General features: G+C 44.8%; 1 protein-coding gene across 6 annotated transcripts in view; it reads right to left on the bottom strand.

The window, feature by feature from the left end:
• The window catches only part of ADIPOR2 (adiponectin receptor 2), an 85,239-nt gene that overhangs the window by 31,879 nt on the left and 33,383 nt on the right, over nucleotides 1-19,977 (bottom strand). For 5 of the 6 annotated variants that reach the window (XM_075941199.2, XM_025190906.3, XM_006135457.5 and 2 more), the window contains one exon: nucleotides 3,329-3,562. In XM_075941199.2, coding sequence (XP_075797314.1) covers nucleotides 3,329-3,562 — 234 coding nt within the window. Of the gene's footprint in view, nucleotides 1-3,328; nucleotides 3,563-5,182; nucleotides 5,207-19,977 lie in introns of those variants that run through there. The other variant, XM_075941220.2, reaches the window with a different exon arrangement.

Below are 19,977 nucleotides of genomic sequence, written 5' to 3'. Positions count from 1 at the left end.
AGGTTGGGATAATCTTGCTTTATTTTGCTACCCAATTGCTTCATCTTTTTGGATTTGGAGCTCAGTACCAAGGCTGATAATTTGGAAACAGAAGGTTCACCGAAATACAAAAGTCCCAGAGCTGATTTGGGCCTCTTATCAGTCTTTTCAGGAGTCTCAGGGCTCTCTCGAAATAACTGTGTCTTAACAGCATCTGTTATTTCAAAATAGCGCTATTTCGAAGTACAGGCAGTCCCCGGATTACGTACAAGATAGGGACTGTAGGTTTGTTCTTAAGTTGAATCTGTATGTAAGTCGGAACTGGCGTCAGCTGCTGCTGAAACTGATCAGTTTCAACCGCGGCTGAATCTGGATGCCAGTTCTGACTTACATACAGATTAAACTTAAGAAACCCAGGCGTCCCCAAGTCAGCTGCTGCTGAAACTGATCTGCGGCTGATTCCAGGAAGCCTGGGGCAGAGCAACTCTGCCTCCGGCTTCCTGTAGTCAGCCGCTAGTCAGTTTCAGCAGCGGCTGACTTGGGGACGCCGGGGGCAGAGCAGCTGGGGTGCTGCTGGGTTGCTCCAGTAGCGCGGCTCCTCGGCGCTACTGGAGCAACCCAGCAGCACCTCAGCTGCTCTGCCCCAGGCGTCCTGATTCAGCCGCTGCTGAAACTGAAACCAGAGCAGCTGGGATGCTGCCAGGTTGGTCCGGAGCGGCGCTGCGGGACCAACCCAGCAGCCCTCAGCTGCTGTACCCCAGGGGTAGGCAAGAAAAGCCTGGTCTGCTGGAGGGGAGGGCACTAGCTGCACCCCCCCCCCCCTCAGCAGACCAGGGAGACGGGGGTGGCGGGACCGCCCAAGTCCTCCACGGCTTTGCTCCGTCTCCCTGGTCTGCTGACCTGGGAGACACGGAGCAAAGCCGCAGAGCATGCGGGCAGCGGGACAGTCCAGGCGCGCTTGGGCTGTCCCGCTGCGGCCGTGCTCCACGGCTTTGCTCCCCGTCTCCCTGGTCTGCAGGGAGACGGGGAGCAAAGCCTTGGCGCATGCCCGCAGCGGGACAGCGCAGGCGCGCTTGGGCTGTCCCGCTGCGGGCATACTCCAAGGCTTTGCTCTCCGTCTCCCTGCAGACCAGGGAGACGGGGAGCAGCTATTCTCGCCCCGGAGGACGGGGGCGGCGGACCACGGCGCATCTGGGCGTCCAACCGCTCCCGTCCTCCGGGGCGAGAAAAGCCCCGTTCGTAACTGCGGATCCGACATAAGTCAGATCCGCGTAACTCGGGGACTGCCTGTAGTGCCATAACACGATTATGCAAATGAAGCACGAGATAGTTAAATCCCAGCTTCATTTGCAATTTCAAATGTCTTCATTTACCTCCCTCTCTTGAAAAAGAGTGCAAGTGTAGACGTACCCTCAGAAACCTCAGACCTGGTGGTTTTAACAGGCAAGACTTGTAGTAGAAGAGTCTCCTTTCTAGCTCATGACATATAAGTCCCACAGACAGAGCAATGAGAAAGAGGAGTGACCTTCTCAGTCACTTTAGCACATCTCAAAAGTGTGAATACGTAGGGGACACCCAAACGGGAAATTTATTCTGTAGCTACAAGCAGAACTTGTGAAACTGCATGATTTTGTCTGGTCACAAATACATCTGTGTTCAGGTATCCTCTCAAACGGTCAAGATCTCATCTACCACCTATTTCTTTAACAACTATTTGTGCAACTCATTACCTCTGTCCTCAGATGATCTGCCTGGCTGTTGTCTTTGCATGCAAAGACATAGAACAATTAGGATAAATGTTGTATCAAACAATATACAATCCCACAACACAACTGACTCTGCAAGTTGGGAAGAGCAGATCCCTCCCTGTTTCCTGACTTAATCCATCACCATTATATTATCCAACAATTTTTACTATGCTTCTTTCTTCCCGTGATACTTATATACAGGTTTTCTTTTATCTTGAAAATTAGTAACAATTTATTGAAACACTTAAAAAAAAAAAAAAAAAAAAAAGCCCTGAAACCCCAACTTCTCCTCCCAGGCTGTGATTAGGATTACAGTGCCTGTAGGATGCTGTTATGCATGGTCAGTGCCTCCTTGGTGCGGCAAAGGCTAACTCCGGCCTGCTATGACTTTAAAGAGGTAAAGCTGGATTTCATTTGTTGGGGTGTGGGATTTTTTTTTAAACCAACAACTATGAAATCATCACACTAAACCCACAACTTTTTAAAGTTTACTGAGACTGCACCATGATTTTTGAAAGAAAAGCAGAGAGAAATAACAAGCGCTAATAATTAAACACTAAAAAACAATTTATATGCTACTAGCGATCACTGCAACATTAACACCCGACATAGAGGACGCTGTGAAAGTAAGTCAGCTTACACACACGCAACCTTTTATCGGTGTCAAGACAAACAAATGTATCTAAGTCCATCTCCACAATGGCAGGCAGAATGTTATTTATCTTATAGACCCAGAGTCTTAAGAGTTCTCATGAAATACCCCAAATACTTTCTAAGGTGATAAACAATTGCTAAAAATGTCTGTATAGTGAACACTTCGCTTATTTGCAATTGTTTCAAAGGACAATGAGCACTGCTGTTTTCCACTCTTGTTGCAGGGATATTTTAAGATGAATTCAGAAAGCCTCTTCAGCTAACTTTGTACCAACAGTCAAACTGTAACCTAGCAGCAGACTGAATTATGCTTCTGAACACACCCAATGTAAGCCAGAGCATTTTTGTTTACAAAGATTATTGGCAAGGCACAGTGTTGCTAACAGGCTGATTTTTCTACACTATTCAAAGTGTTCCCCATCTTCCAAGGATAATGAAGTACTGTGAGTCCTCACACAGTTACACAGCTGTTAAAGCACAAAATGGAGCTGCAGTTATAGATCTTCCTGGACATTACAGAATCTTTAGCTTATGAGGAAGACATTCTCCAAACATGGACCAATTCACTTGGACAGAACATATAACTTAGTTCCACATATTTGATGGGCAAGAAGTTTGCCTATATGCTTGTTCTTAGAGCATTCTGCCTTTGTTTCCCCACTCCCATCCTTTCTCATGAATGCTACAAATTTCACACACATTTCTACTTCATGCTCTGAGTAGAGACTTTTAAAAACTAAGATTATGGACTCTTAAGCACCTACTGGGACTTTCAAAAGCACCCAGGTGCCAAAAACTTATAATATCAGTCCCATTTTACCAAAGGGCCTAAATACCTTATAAAATCTATCCCTAAATTCATACACTCCAGAACAATTATGCAACACGTAAGAGTCAAGCCTCATTTATCTTGAGTCATTTACAGAGTTTCAAGATACCCAACTTACCTTTTGAAAGTTCACGGATAAAGTTGGCTCCTCTAAGAGGAGTCCCTCATCAGAGTGGCCATTATCATGATTTGACAGTCCTGCATTGTCGGGCATGTGTCCTTTCCTGAGCCGTAGGCCTGGCTCTGGAATACAGGTGTTATCGAGATTCGTTGTTCCGTTCATGAGACTCTGGGGGCTCTCTTGGAGTTTGCTTCCTCTTATGGGATGGGTTTTGAAGATAATGTGTTGTCCCTGAAAAAGCAGAGTTTACATAATTGACATCAGAAAGATTCTAGAAAGTTGGTTAGGCACATGACACATTGTTACCTGCATGGAAATGTATCCAATTGGTGCCCATGCCCTGTCTGTACTATCTGTGGCACCTCTTATTAGATAAGATTTCCATTTCTACTCACAATGACCAATACTTCTTAACTATCTCCCTTGCTCAGACGTCCTTTAAAGGTGACAGAAGGAATGTTTTCTTCAAAAGTACTAGTTACTACATGCCCCAATATGACAGCCAGTTCACAACATAAAACAGGAAGTGTTTAATAAATCTTTCTGCTTTTGAAACAAATGTCAAACATGGATATTATGGAAGTTTTTTATCTCATCTGTACTTTTAGACAGCTAAGCCACCATCAAGGACATACTATAGAATGTTCCTTGGCACATGGCAGGCTGCATTATAAAACAGAATTACAGCTTGTTTACATTAGACTTTCCGTCTCTTATACCAACACTGTGGCAACTCCACAAGTAGAAGTAATTGCCTCTCCACTAGGCTTGGGTGGCCATTAGTGTTTTTAACACCACATTCTATTTGTTAGTCTCAAGGTGCCATGACACTGCTCATTGTTTTTAAAGTGACAGACTAACACAGCTATGCCTCTTATTCTATAGACTTGATCAATAAAAACAATGGTAGGAGTGCCTCTTGACATGTTTACAATAGCACCTCCCTAATAACTATCATTAGAACTGCACCAGTACTCAAGCAAGTGGAACAAAAAAAATAAGTCTTAAAAGGCATGTCTTTGTCATAGCCAAAGTTGCCACTCTTTTCTAGTCACCCAAGAGTAGTTTTCTATCCCCTTATGACAGTTAAGAACCATTCTGGAAGTGAATTTTCACTCATGTGCTGCTGCAAATATATTTTGGGAAACTTGAATACAAATGCATTAAATTAGCAGGAAATTCTCTAATTCAAGTTAACTGACTTCGAGCCTTCCATTACTCAAGGATTGTTATCTGTTGTAGGAGATGAACAGCAACTACCACCAATTTGGTACTAGACACGTCAAGATTCAACAGAACAGGTTGATCCATAAACAATTATTAGTAATTTAGGAATGCTAAAAGACATTAACATTTAAAGAATTCTGAGATGAAGAGGTCTTCATTTTACAAACATTGAAGGTACTACTACTAATCACTACAGTAACATCTAAGCACTTAACATACACAATTACAATCACAAGCAGATATAGTAAGAATCAGTTGACTAGATACAAGGTGTCCAATAAAAGACATTACCTCATCCACTTTGTGTCTCTAATATCCTGTTAGAATACTGCTGCTAGAATACTGCATTAGAACAACCCTTGTAAGTTATAAACAAAAACTACATTAAAAGAAATAGTTACAAAGCTGTGCCTGTTTTAGGAAATGAATCAAAATACTACCTAAACTACATTACAGAAAGAAGCCTAAAATGATCTATTTGGAGAAAGCTCCCCTTAATTAAGAATCACTGAGAAAACATTTTAAAAGGCTAGCATTATACATAGCCCACAACATGTTAAGAACTATGATCATCAACATCTCGTTCCTGAGGGTGACCCTAAAACGTTAGAAAATTGTACAAACCTAGTGAAGATAATAGGTTCAAGCAAAAATAAAATAATCATGTAAGCAAGAACTCCAATTTTAGATGCCAGTTTAGTAGGATTGAAATTCTGCCTGCTCCTGCCCTAGGCAAAGCAACAAGTTCTCCACATGCTGGCTTGGGATACTATTTATAAGCAAGCATGTAACCAGCAAGTAAAATGGTTGGCTCTAAAAAGTATGTGTGAACACACTATGGTTAATATTCAGATATCATGGCAGCTGACATGCTTAGCTTTTCTTACAGTGCTAGGCTTGTCTATGTTACAGGTCTGGCAGTGTGCACTGGAACCCCAAACCATGCCTGTGTAACTTATTTGTCTGGTCCTCCTTTCTCTGAGCAGTAGAGCTCCCATTGCACCTTGTCCCACACAAGATGGCCCTGTGTAAGTGTGCGCCCTTCCGGTACTATTTGCAACGCTGCTGTCACAGCATCTCTTAGTGCCTGTATGTGGCATTGCAACAGATGCTCCTCAGATTTTCCTGTGCCACCTTTGGTCTATTTCAGCCATTTGTGCGACCCAGCCCATCAACAAATTCAGGTAGCAGCCAACCCTTTGCAATGCCTTAGAGTCCTTAACTTCAAGTCCAACAAAGAACAAAGCAATGGAATCTTGACCCCACTGGACTGAGCTTGTAGCCTTTTTTTCAAGGTAGCCCCAAATTCTGACCATCTTAACATCAGCCCCCAGCTCCTGAGTTTTACTTTAACAAACAGGAGAGTGTCACTCTCCATCTATCTAGGGCAGAGGTGGGCAAGAGGCCGTTAGCAGGCTGGATGTGGCCCACTAAGCCACCGGATCTGACCCGTGGCTGCCTCTCTAGGACCCTTAAGCACAGCAGAGCTGCCACAGCTTTAAATGTGGCTGCTCTGTTCTGCCCCCCAGCAAAATTTCTCAGCTCCCACTGGCCACTTCCCAAACAATAGGATCTGAGAAATTTTGCTGGTGGCACGAGCAGTCAATGAAGCTCCCACCCCCACGCCACTGTGAGAAGAGCCACGTGGAGCAGCTTGCGACTGCAGCCTTCAGCAGGATTGTTGGCTGGAAGCTGCCCAGGTAAGCACCTCCCAGCCAGAACCTGCCTCTGGCACCTCCACCTCCTCTACCCTCCCAACTACCTGCCCTAGGCCCCCACCCAAACTCTCTATATCCCTTTTCCCAGGTCACAACTCCCTCCCAGACCCTGCACTCCTCTCTGGCACCCACACCATCTCCTTGATCCTGCACCCCAATCTCTTGCCCTAGGTCACCACCCAAACCCTCTGTACCCCCTCACCGAGGTCACCACTCCCTCCCAGACCCTTTACCCCTCTTCCCAAAGTCACTCCCCCCAGACCAGAATCCTCGCCTGCACCCATACCCCCTTCTGTACTCTGCACCCTAACCCTCTGCCCCAGATCCTCTGCACCCTAACCCTCTGCCCCAGATCACAATCCCCTCCTTTACCCAAACTCCCTCTCAGACTCCACACCACGTCCCTTACCCCAAGTTTCCTTCTGCATCCACCCTCTGTCCCAGACCTCACATCACCACGGTAGAAATGTGGCTCTTGACCACTTGCCAAAACCTTGGAGTGGCCCCCCATTAAAAGTTATTGCCTACCCCGATCTAGGGTTTCAAGTAAACAGCAGTACCTAATAAGCTTCTGGCTAGACAAATTTCCAGCTCAGCATTTCACCTTCAGACACCTCTCATCTGCATCTCCTCCCTGGTCCCCCTTCTAGTTGCCCTTTGCTCTTTCCTTTATAAAGACCCTCCTCCCTACCTCCCCCCCCCCGCCCCCCGAATTGGGTTTGATCACCAGTTAGGCCTAGCACCGTTTCAGGCACAGTTCGTTAAACTAACTAGACTCTAACCTGTTCATCACTTCTGTGGGAGTATACACCTCATCACAGACAATTAACTCCTTCATTAGGGTACTATGAGAAGGCTGCTCAGATACCCTAACAAACATGGCTACCTATACCAGGCATGTCCAAAGTCCGGCCCGCGGGCCAATTGCGGCCCATGTTCCGGTTTAATACGGCCCCACAGGTAATTTGGCAATATCTATCTTTTATGGCACCCAACGAATCCATATGTATGAGATGAATACATTGTAAAATCTCAGTTAATGTCAGTTGGTCTAAATCAGTTATAAATATATTTGGACACAACATGTATACTTGGTGTTATGTTCCTGTTCATATTTTTTGAACTTAAAAGTTGACAGACAACCTTTATTACCAATAATATGTAATGTACTTTACAATGTTCCTGACATATATTTCAGCTTCCTGGATTTTTTTTTCATCTGGCCTTCAGATATGAAAGGCAGAGTGATTTAACACCTGTTTAGATTTGTCATCCATGTGACGAAATGAAAAGTATGCTGTTTGCAATAAACTTTGCATAAAATAGTTAATTTGCATTTAATTTTAATGGTTCAAAGAATGTCAGGCAAAATGGTCGGCCCTCACGCATGTTCACTTCATCAAATCTGGCCCTCTTTGAAAAAAGTTTGGACACCTCTGACCTATACGGATTGGTTTGAATACTTATCTGATTGACACATAGCTGTTGCACGGGCTCATACTTAACACAGTAGAGACAAGATTGCTACAGAAATACTTTTATCTTTAGAACAGTCCTTTCCAGATTTGTTTTGTAGTTGCTTAATAGAAAATGCTGTAGTTAAGATGACAGAACAGGTTGTTATAATTCCCTTCTGCCTGCTTTTTGTTCTAATTCTGAAGCTGCTTCTTTGGGCCTGAAGTTTTCCAATTTTTTTCCAGCCAGGAAATAAAGATCTCTTTTGTGGAAAGTTTGCAAAAAATGTTTTCAAATGCTTTGGGTTGAGGCAAGGTATACTTTATCCCACAGAAAAAACAGATTAACTTTGGAAAGTGGCATGTAAACAGCATTCAGGAGGTGGGTCAATTACTTAATATGGAAGGAGCACAGAGAACAGAAGTATCCAGTGTTTTCTTGCTTCATTCTTCACTAAGAAGTTTAATTGTGACCACAGGCTTAACACAGTTAATTAACATTAACAACAAGGGGAAAAGAACACAGACCAAAATAGGAAGAGTGGGTAACAGACTGTTTAGATAAATTAGCTGTAATCAAGCTGGCAAGACCTGATGAAGTGCACCTTTGTAATTAAGCAACTACATCAAGGGTGGAGAATCTGCAGCCAGCAGGTTAGATCCAGTCCTCCAGTTAATTTGATCCAGCCTGCAGCACTGAGACTTGCCATGGGCTGGAAGCCCTGAGAGTTGGCTACACCTGCTTACGGGGCTGGAACTACAAGGACCCGCTCACCCAGTTGCAGGGAGAAGCTAATTTAGCAGCTCACCTGGTTGCAGGGAGAAGCTAGTTTAGCTGTTTGCATCCCCTAAATGCAGGGATGCCAACAGACAATCAGGGAAGGAACAGGGAATCTCTGAGAACATCTGTGCCACCCTACCCCCACAACTCCCACTGGCCAGGAGCAGTGGCTATTGGAAGCAGCTGCAAGGGCAGGAGTGCTGCTGTGGCAGCTTCTGAGAGTGGCAAAGGATCAGGGTGGGAGGAGGGAGCCTGCCTTAGCCCCACTGACTAGGAGCTGCCTGAAGTAAGTGGCACCCAGTTGAAACGGATATCCCTCACCCCACACATCTGAACTCAGTCCTGAGCCCCCTCCTATAGCTCACACCCCCATCCCAAAGTCCTACCCTGTCCAAGGTCAGAACCTCCTCCACATCCTAACCCTCCTTCACCTTCATTCTCCCTGCTCCAGCCATGAGCCTGCTCACACACTCCAGACTCCTTAGCCCCAGGCTGGAGTCCTTCCCATACCCTAAACCTCATTTCTGGACCCACCCCAGAACAAAGCGGAAACTCCAAGCCTTCACGCTCCCCTGTAGGGCTGTTTGGCTGCAACTGATTTTTGTTGTGGGTCAGTGGCCCCTCAAGAGAAAAGAGGTTCTCTGCTCCTGAACTAGACAAAGCAATGGCTGAATCATTAGCAATTACCTTCAGAAGACAGGTAGTGAAGTCTCAGAGGGTTGGAGAAGGACAAACATACTACTGAGCCTCAAAAAAGTGAGGAAGGAGGATCCAGGGAATTACCGACTACCAGCAGATTTACCCAACATTGCTTGAGTCCTTAATTCAATTAAGGTTGGGGGGGGGGGGGAGATAAAATGAAAATGTACATGCTTCATTTAAATAATTACTCTGGGGCGGGGCTGGGAAGGAAGAGTTCAGTATGCAGGCTGCCCCAGAAGAGAGGACTACTGTACTCCACAGGGATGTTAGTGTAATTGAATAGCCTGTAAGCACATGAAATCTTATTGTTTACACGACTATTCAATAGTTCCCAGGGGCAGGGCCAGCAGCCAGTGTGCTCCAGGCACCTCCCCCAGGGAGCCTCCCCACCACCACCACTCCACGCTACTGCTTCTGTACCAGCATCCCCTATCTGCAGGGAGTCCAAGCTCCCTGTGGACAGAGGCTGCTGCTGATGGGACAGGGTGCGGGGGGGAGGGGGAGATGCTGCTGCGAAGAGAGGTGGCCTGGGCTGGCGGTGGACAGAGGCTAGTCCCTGGCAGCAGCCCCTGTCCACAGGGGTCTTAGCACCTTGCAGACAGATGCTGGAGCAGCCTCTGTCTGCAGGGAGCTCGGACCCCCGCATAGACAGGGCTGCTGCCAGGGATCAGCCTCTTGCTATGCCTTCAATTTTTTGACCAGTCCTATATGATATTCTCATAAGCTAACTAGGAAAATGGGGTCTAGATTAAATTGAAAAACTATACTTGAACTTAAACAAATGGTCGTTAGCACTTTATAGACTAAACAAAACATGTAGATGGTATCATGAGCTTTCATGGGCACTGCCCACTTCTTCAGATGACCGGAGTTTTATTTAAATAGTATTTATCACTGGTAGTTTTCTGTCACACTACAAAGACACATCAAGTGATGTTTTTCACAGGTCTGTCCAGGATCTGGTAATACTCAAAGTTTGCATTAAGAGCTTGAATGATTTTCAGATTACACCAAACTGTGAAGGCTTGCAAGCACTTTGGAGATTAGTTTGAAATCAGCAAGATGCAATTCAGTTAAAAACAAGGCAAAGTTCTACACTTAGGAAGAGAAAAAACAAATGCACAACTACAAAATGGGGAATCAGAGGCAAGGCAGTATACTGCTGAAATGGATATGGGGTTATGGATCACAAACTGAATGAGTTAACAGAAACACTGCCATGAAAAGTCAAGCTTCATTCTGGGATGTATTAATATGGTGTCTCATCCGTAAGGAATGGGTGTTAGTTGTCCTGCTCTACTCAACAGGCTTCAGATGGAGTACTGTGCCCAGTCTGGGCATCACATAAGAAGAATTTGAATAAATAAAAATGGAGAGGTTAGAAAATATGACGTATAAGGAAAGGTTGAAGGAACTGGGCATGTTTAGCGTAAAGATGACCGTTACCTATTCGGTAACTGGTGTGCTTAGAAATGTGTTGCTTGCATCCATTCTAAGTTAGGTGGGTATGCTTGCCACATGCATTGATGCTGAAAGTTTTTTCCATTAGCAGTATCCACAGAATTGCGGCTCTGGCAACCCTTGGAATGGCACCATCATGGTACAGGATAAGGAAAACCATGTGCTTCTCACACCCTCAGTTCCTTCTTGCCAGAAACTCTGACAGGGGAAAAGGAGGCCAGGCCATGGAATGGACATGAGTAATCATCTCAAAGATCACCCATAATTGATTGTCTTTTTCTTTGAGTGCTTGTTCACGTCCTTTCCAAGTCAGGTGACTTTCAAACAGTATCCATAGGAGGAGGATAGGTGTTTAGGGATGAGCTGATCGTAGCAGAGTACTGCCAAAGCCAGCGTTCTCTCTAGCTTGCTGAAAAAGGGCACAGCTCTCAGCAGGTGAGCACCAGTGAAATGATCCCTAAGATGGCAAGCAGAGCTGCACAAGTGGGGACTAAGGGTGTGGTCCCAAGCCAGGCTTATCCCTAAACTTGGGAGCTATGATAGGTGGTGTGGGTGAGACCAGAAAGGCCTTAAGGGTCTGTGGGGTAGAAGGCATTTCCAGATTCTGGTGCTAGGGACTATAGGAGGGCTACCCTGCTCAACCGAAGCTGACGCCCAACTCCCATTTAGAGGAGATGAGCCACCCTTTGTCGGTCTAGGCTTACTTATTGCCCTCTCCTTGCCCTTGAAAGCAACAGGCCATCCTCCTCTGATCTTCTTCCTGATGGACAGTGCCAGGGAACTTTGCTGTTCCAATGCACTCCGCACTGTGGCCATGTGTGTGCAAAGTCTGAGTCAGGCCGCTCTAGTGCCCGTGCCAATGCTGAAGCACCTTTAGCAGGGGTGGGCAACAGAGCCTCCACAGGCTGGATCCAGCCCACCAAGCTGGTTGATCTAGCCCATGGCCACCCTGCCACTCCCCCACCCCCAGGCCAATCTAGACCTGGGGACAGGGGAGCACGCAAAGTCTCCTCCCCCTGCTAGGGGCATGTGGCGCTTAAAGTGAACCACCAGCTGAAACAGCTGGCGGTTCTTTCTAGGCACCAGGGGAGGGCAAAGCCATGACACACTCCCCCACCCACAGGCCAATCAGGGTCTGTGGGCAGGTGAGCACAGGAATTGTCCTGGTCCCAACCCCTCCCCTGAAGCTCTGCCCCTTCTAGGGTTGCCCGGGGCCACTTCAAAATTCTGTGAAGTGGCCCCCTTCCAAAATTATTGCCCATCCCAGCCTTTAGTCTAATGCCCTGCTCCTTTCTTGTGAAGCATTTGAAACTATAAATGTGATAATGTAAGTATCCCCCAGGCAGCACAAGCAGCTAGTATAGGGGTCATTGACTGGTATAGGCTTCTTACACTGGTTACAGTTCTTAAACCCCAGGGATTGAAGCATGCCCCATCCTGAGGCTAAGTCCTGTTAGAGACACTCTAAATATCAGACTGAACTAAGGGAACTCTAACTACAAGAAGAAAATTATTTTCAACAACACTGTTCACAGGTAGGAACTAGAAGAGGGATTGCCAAAGCACCATCACTGGCGGTAAGAAGGAATTGAGAGTGAAAGGGAAGCACAGCACTCCTTATACCATATCATGTTGACACCATTCCAGGGGTCACCAGAGCCACTTCCGTATGGACATTGCTATGGGAAACACCACATACACTGGTGTTGGAAGTGAGCACATACCTCCAACCTGGAGTAAACATGAGCAAACAGTAAGGCTGTATCTACACTGGCGCGATCTGGTGCAAAAGCGGCCGCTCTTGCGCAAAAACTTGCTGCCTGTCTACACTGGCCGTGTGTTCTTGCGCAAGTAAACTGACGTTCTAATGTATAAAATCAGGGCTTCTTGTGCCAGAACTTGATGCTCCCGCTCAGGAATAAGCCCTCTTGCGCAAGAGCTCTTCCAGAAGAGGCCAGTGTAGACAGGCAACATGAATTTCTTGCGCAAGAAAGCCCTACGGTCAAAATGGCCATCAGAGCTTTTTTTCAGAAGAGAGCGTCTACACTGGCATGGATGCTCTTGCGCAAAAGCACATGCCAGTGTAGACACTCTCTTCTGGAAGAGTTTTTGCAGAAGAACTCTACCGCAAAAGAGTTTTTGCGTGAGAACGCACCAGTGTAGACATAGCCTAAAAGTAAAGACTGAAGGAACATAAGTCTTCAAGAACGGAAAATGTTAGAAAATAATTAATCACTGTCCTCTTTATATCACCACCCAGGGTAGGATAAGTAGTAACTAGCTTAGTTTGCACCAAGGGAAATTTAGGTGAACTTATTTGTTCAAAAGAGTTTCTAAATACAAGAATCACAGCACTGCGACAGGTTTCTTAGAGAGGCTGCAGTGCCCCCATATTTGGAGATTTAAGACCAAGTTAGGCCCTGCTTGTCTATGTATATTCAATATTTCCTCAGCACAGCATCCAGCCCTACATTTGTACAATTCTATGTCCACAGTAAAGTTACAAAGATTAGGTAAAGAAGGTTCCCATACTTGTCTGTGTAAAGCTGGGTATATGGTGCCTATCCTTTTGTAAGTGAGGAAAAAGAGCAGAGAAAAAAAAAAGAGGAAGAACAAAACCAGGCCGATTAGATTAAAAACAAACTAAAATCTATTTGGTAGACAGAGCTAAAAATAAAAAAAAAATAAAAAAAATCACCTTCCTAATAGGACTTCTCCATGTGAGCAACTGCTAGTTGCCATATGAATATTTGATGACTAATTGGAAAGAAAGGGGGCTACAGTCATGAATAGGAAGGACAAATGAGTCTTAAACCAGAGTATCCACTACCAGAGTATTTGAGAGCCCCCAAAAATATATTTAAGTTTCTGAAAAGTAAACCTGAACAATAGCATGCGTTTAGTAGGCCATAGTTAAAATACTGCTCCCCCTCCCCCTTTATAATGTTACAATGCACACACTCGTTGCCAAGCCAGACAGACACAGAAAATAGGGAGATAAATGTCTCAAAACACATGGAAACAGCTTCCAAAAACTGAAGTGTTTTAATGTTAGGAACAGGGGAGAGCATGGCTGTCAACAGACTGTAGAACTCAAGTACACAGCTTCTGCAATTTTTTGCTCATTCCTCACTGACATTCCATTTAAAGAAAAAGATTTGCAGTTGCCATGATACAATCCCTAGAAGATAAAACCCTTCTTATTGACTTATTCAGATACCATGGCAATAGTCACAGTAAAAGAACCTACACAAAAAACTAATGAGCTTCTTTAACAGTTAACCTAGCTTCAGAAAACTGTCTACAGTCAAAGAGCAACAAAGATATGACCTCCAAAGATTAACTGGACTTTTTCAAACTCTGTCTAAACTAATATTTAGCTAAGTTTATTACACAGCTAATGACATGCCAGGCTCCACCTATGGAGCGTAAACACACAACATGGTTAATACTCCTGTAATAACTATGATCAGGGCTTGACAAACCCCGGCGAGAGCTACTCGCCAGCCCCGCACCGCACATGCACCATACCGGCACTGCACATGCGCGAAGCGCCGGTGAATGGGAGCATGGAGCAACTGGCTGAAATGTGGCGAGTAGATTCAGCGGTTTGTCGAGCCCTGACTATGATAAGCTAACATGTCACCTTTAGCAATAGTCTTGCCTGGTACATGTTTGCTTTCCTGTAACCAGGACAAAAATGCAGTGTATTTCAGACCCCTTAAGCAACTGACCCAGACTTGTACATTTAGCAGACCACACCCCATATCTAGAATGGATGCAAGTATTATGACAAAGATATTTATATCAATACAGTTTATTCCCACTAATAAGCAGTCACTACCTGGTCTCAGGCAACTGAATTCAGCTACTGAATCCTACTTAATGCTTAGGTCTAGGCAGTGATAAACAGTTTCTAGCTGAGGGGTGGGGGGGCGGTTCAGGCATACTTGCAAGTGCAGACACTGACATACTTTTTGTCTGTGGGATCTCACCCACAATGGTTGGCCATGTCAACTCTGGAACCAGTGCCATAGCCCTCTTGAAGTCCAGTTGCTTAGACACATTCCCCCCTCAACGCCACCTGGCAGTGAGAGCTGGGAAAGAGTGGCAGTAAAACAAAGAACACAGGGCTTAAGCTTGCTCTATACTTAGGGCCCTACCAAATTCATGGCAATGAAAAATGTATTAGGGACTGTGAAATCTGGTCTTGTGCCCTTTTACCCTATACATTACAGATTTCATGAGGGAGAGAAGTATTTTGCAAATCAGAGGCCCTGACCCAAACGGGAGTTGTAAGGAGATCACAGGGTTATTTTGGGGACTGAGGTATTGCCACCCTTGCTTCTGTGCTGCCTTCAGAGCTGGGTAGCTAGAGAGAAGCTGCTGTTGGCCGTGCACCAAGCTTTGAAGGCAGTGATCTGCCTACAGCATTGCAGATGTTGTTCCATACCAGGCCATCCTTTCTTCTGAGCTGCTGCTGGCAGTGCCTCGGCTTTTGGAGCTGGGAGCCTGGGCAGCAGCTGCCACTCTTCTGCTGTCCAGCTCTGAAGGCATTACTGCCCCTCAATAACTCAGAAGAAGGGGTTGCAGTATCGCAAGCCTCCACACACAGGAACTTTGCAACTCTCGCCACAACTCCCTTTTTTGATCTGAACCTCCTACAATTACAAAGTCAGGAAATTTCAGAGTTAAGTAGCTGAAGTCATTAAATGTATTATTTTTAAAATCTTGTAATCATGAAATTGACAAAAATGGACTGGGTTTGGTAGGTCCCTATCTACACTTAAAACTTATGTTGATATATCTATAGTACTCAAGCACATAAGAGATCATAGAAAAAGTCTGTAATGGTTTTCCCCCTTGGCAGAAAGGAGATGGGAGAGGGCATTGTCAGTGCTGTGTATATCCCTGATGGAGCAGAGGGGAATAGGCCTTTGGCCACTAGAACTAAGAGACAAGCCATTCCATCTGCACTACCCTGCTTGTCTGCCATCTGTGGCTACCGTGCTGCCCCATCACACCATGGAGCCATCGCTGGTCCAGCTGCCTGGGGAAGATTTGGATCAGGGCTCATGTTGGAGGGTCCCCATCATGTTTTCAGCTAAGCAGAATGCACTCCTATCCTCAGGCTGTGCTCCCTGGAGACACTCAGAACTGGCCTTAACAACAAGAAGTCTTGGGGCACCTTATAGACTAACAGATTTATTAGAGCATACGCTTTTGTGGGCAAAGACCCACCTCGTCAGAACTGACCTTGTGTGTCAGAGGAAGGGATGGGAGAAGAGCTCAGGACAAGGCTTTGGGGCTGCTCAGGCAGAGGAAACAGACAGCTGCTGTTCTGGACACTTCCCTGCTGCCAAGTTCTCACCCCCAATGCTTCCCGAGTTGGGAAAAGTTTTCAGCAGCAAGGAAGATGTCCTACCATCCCCTCCCCTGCTGGTGGCTCTGGTCCTATTTGTGGGCTTGCCAAGTACAGTCTGTGCTGCAAAAAAAGTGGCTCATACTGGGATGCAGGCACACATTTGTGCTGCCTTGAGTACCCTCTCCCCCATACAGTCTGTGTCTGCTTGCCAGACCCCAACAAACCTCTCACTCCTGCCATCCTGCCAAGCAGAGGCTGGCTACTCTGTGTTTGTGCCTTTGCCCAGGGTGTTGCTCCCTTCATGCACAATCACGGTGCATTCCCAGACTATAGATAGATAAAAAAAATTATCTACTAGCCAAGATCTAGCCTAGATGGGCTCCTTTTTAAATTACATTTGGAGCTATCAATGCAGTAGACATTTGACAACCCTTTTGCTATTACAGCCTAACACTTTGCTGGTACAGAAACAGCATATGCTATATCAAGTAGTTTACTGCAAGGTCACACCTGTCATTTTATCCATGGCTTGATTATAGTTTTTGTTACTTGCAGAACTGGGTGTGGGAGGAGAGGATAGTTATACTCCCAACGGAGACAGTTACACTGGCACAACTCTTAGTATGGATACAGGGATATAGCATTAAAAATGTGCCTTATGCCAACACAGCTTATGTGATAAGTCCAAGTCAAATTATGAACTCCATGTTTCAAGGCTGTTTTGTAACCTTTGCTCTGGGTTGTAATCTCCATGTAGGGTTAAGATAACCAGGAGGTGTTGAAAAGCACTTTAATCTTGACAGGGTCAGTGTGCTAGACACTATTTGTTCATGCTAAGGTACAAGTTCTGCCAGTATAAGCTGCATCCACACAGTAACCTTTTGTTAGTATAGGTATGTTAGTCACAAGCCATATCCCTGATCAACACAGCTATGCCAGAAAAAATCCTAGCATAGACCCGGCCTACTTTGTAAATGGCTGCATTGTGGAAGGAAGAGATGGTGGGTAGGAACATTTTGGGAAGTTCAAACACCTTTTAGCAACACTGAATTCACTTTGTGTTTTAATAAGTACATGCCAAAGAGGGAAAAACAAAAACTGACTTTTGTTTTTTTATAATTGATAAGGACCAAAAAGATTCTGCCTGATTTTACATTAGAAATTACAGTCCTCTTTAGGCTGGAGAATTAATGAAATAATGATATACAAGAGAGTAGAAGTTGAGCAATTAAGAAAATTATTTAAATCTGCTAAAATCTGTTTTGTTGTTAACATTTAACGTCAATTACTGACTTTTATAGATAAAATCTGAACTCTTGCACCTTAAGGAAAAGGGCAAGGCTGTTAATCTATCTTAAAGCCTTCCACCCAGATGTCCTCCAGCAAAACCAGACTATTTTTAATATTTAAAAGTAAAGCAAATAGAAGAAAAGCTTTAAAAAACTTAAGTTTTCTTTATACATTATAAAAGGAAAAATGTACAAGACCAACTGCTAAATTTTCTGGAGGTCACCTTTAAAAATCTGGAACAAATGAAAATATGTGCCTCTTCCTCCCACTTCTCTATCCCCAGATAAAAAGGCACATCTACAAAATAAAGAGCTCAGCCTCTAATAAAGAGTCAGTGTGTCCAACTAGGTGCTTTTGTAATCTGGTTACAGCAAACTGTCAGTGGACACTGCAGGCTGAGAAATTCACAGCAGACTGCCAAGGCAGACAATCAAGCATGTTCAGACCCAAAGAAAGGAAACAAAACAACTTGTCCACACTAAAAATACAGCTAGCTGAAGGGACCCAACTATATTGTTACCCCATCTCCTAACAGGTTACAAACCTGTTCCAATTTGTACAGCATATTGGATCTTCAGAGTTTTGTTGGTATCTCATGTCCAAGGCTAGAAAGTTTTAGAAAGCAAAATTTAATGTCTTATCTATAGTACAAATTGGAGGTTTGCTGCAATGGCTTTATTTTTGTTGTGCACTGGACCCAAGGGACTAAAGTTGCCACAGAAAAGTTAAAAATAGGAAATGGAAGCTCCAGATTACCCCACACTGTCTCAACTCAGGCCTCATGGGACTTACTCTCGACTAGAGCAAGAGGAAAGTTCAGTCTAGTGATGTGAAAGGTTAACCGGTAAGCATCACCCTAAAGAGGTAATGCTTACCTATTCTGGTTAACTGGGAAGGGCTGGAGCAGTTTGTCTGTAGGGACCCTACAGGCAGGGGCTGCTCCGGTGGGGGCTGGAGGTTGGCAGAAGCAGCCCCAGCACAGGGGCTTGTAGCTGGCAGACAGCCCCACCATGAGGCTAGGGGCAAGAGCCCTCTGGGCCACTCCAGCTGGGCTGAAGTGGTCCCCAGCCTGGATCCTGCTTAGTTTAATTGGTTAACCAACTAACTGCCTAATGTTTAATTGGTTAACCAAGTAAGCAGGATTTTACACCCCTAGTCAGTTTCTACATCTACCTTTGACTTAGTGATGTAAGAAGTCATTTAAAAAATACAACCATGTTGTCTCTAAAAATCATAGCAGTTACATGCTCTGCAGTATAAAGCCAGAGTGTATGTAACCTTGCCCAGGGTGGATGTGGAGCTGCTCCAGTTAACGACTTAACCATTTATATCCCTCATTTAACAATAGCTGAGCTAACTAGTAGTGATGCTGTCTTCTAGGAACCCAGAACTGTAAACAACAGTGTTACTTACATGCCTGAACAAGAGCGAGCTCTGCTAGAGATTACAGCAGGGCTACTCAACATGTGGCCTGCAGCCCATTTGTTTGTGGCCTGCGGTGCAGTTTGGGTTTACATGGGGCTCAACATGTGGCCCTCAGGTGGGAGCCAACACAAAAAAAAAGTAGTCAATATAGTGGTCTTCTCTTGATATGCATTTTCGTAGTTAAATTCCTGGCCTGCCATTGCTTATTAAAAGTGCTGTCATATGAGTGGAAATTGGGTAAATATTGCATTTTATTAATATCAACAGAACTTATTTAAATGGGGCCTGCGTGTTGTGTAGTCTTGCCTTAATCTTTGTATTCATGCCAGTCAGTGTGAAAAGCTATTTGTATGTATATGCAACCACACTTGTTGCGGCCCTCAGCATGTGTTGTGAGTATCACTGTCACCCTCGGAGCTTTCAAAGCTGAGTAGCCCTGGATTACAGTGATTATCAACTCCCTGTCACACCAGGATGTCCACTTCACCACCAAACTCCAAGACTATCAGATTTAAAATTGCTTGCTCATAGCCAGTGAACCCCAATTCAGAAGCTTCCCAGTTGTGACTTTTAGTGTCTTGCAGACCAACAAGCCTCACCACTAAGTCCATGTCCCTCCTCTGTACAGCCACTGATCTGTGCTCCCCAATGCCATAGTGGAGTCTCCACTTCTGACAAATAAAATGTGCAGAATTTTAAAATATTGTGTGCAGAATGTATCAGCCTGTGTCTACTTAATCTAAACAATGCACAACCTAAGAGTTAATTTTTTTTTAAGATGCTCTGATGAGATGTTCGAGCAATTCACTAAAATAAACAAGCTTTATAAGGGGCAAAATGTAGAATCACCAGTTGAATTCTTCATACTTGTTTGGATAATTTAAGCAAGTCAACCACTCTAACTCACTGCTCTAAGTGCTCAACAAACTCAAAGAGGAAGAAAACAGCACCAGCTTTGCCTTAAGAGATGCCACAGATTATTGGCATTGCTTAGGTTCAGAAAAGAGCAGTTTAGTGTTGTGAGCACTCAGTGAAGAAGGCCCTACTTGCAGTCCTCTAGAGAAGGGGTTCTCAGTCTCTCTCTGAGCTCCCTTTCACCCAACATGATATAAAAGCTCTATGGCCCACCTGTACCACAACTAATTTTCTGCATATAAAAGCCAGGACCAGCATAGAGGGTAGCAAGCAGTCCAAATGCCTGGGACCTCATCCTACAGAGCCCT

Source organism: Pelodiscus sinensis, chromosome 1, assembly GCF_052426305.1.
Source record: "Pelodiscus sinensis isolate ZL-2025 chromosome 1, ASM5242630v1, whole genome shotgun sequence".
Taxonomy (NCBI): Eukaryota; Metazoa; Chordata; order Testudines; family Trionychidae; genus Pelodiscus; species Pelodiscus sinensis.
The sequence above is the reverse complement of the archived record's forward strand: the minus strand, read 5'-3'. Positions and strand labels throughout refer to the sequence as shown.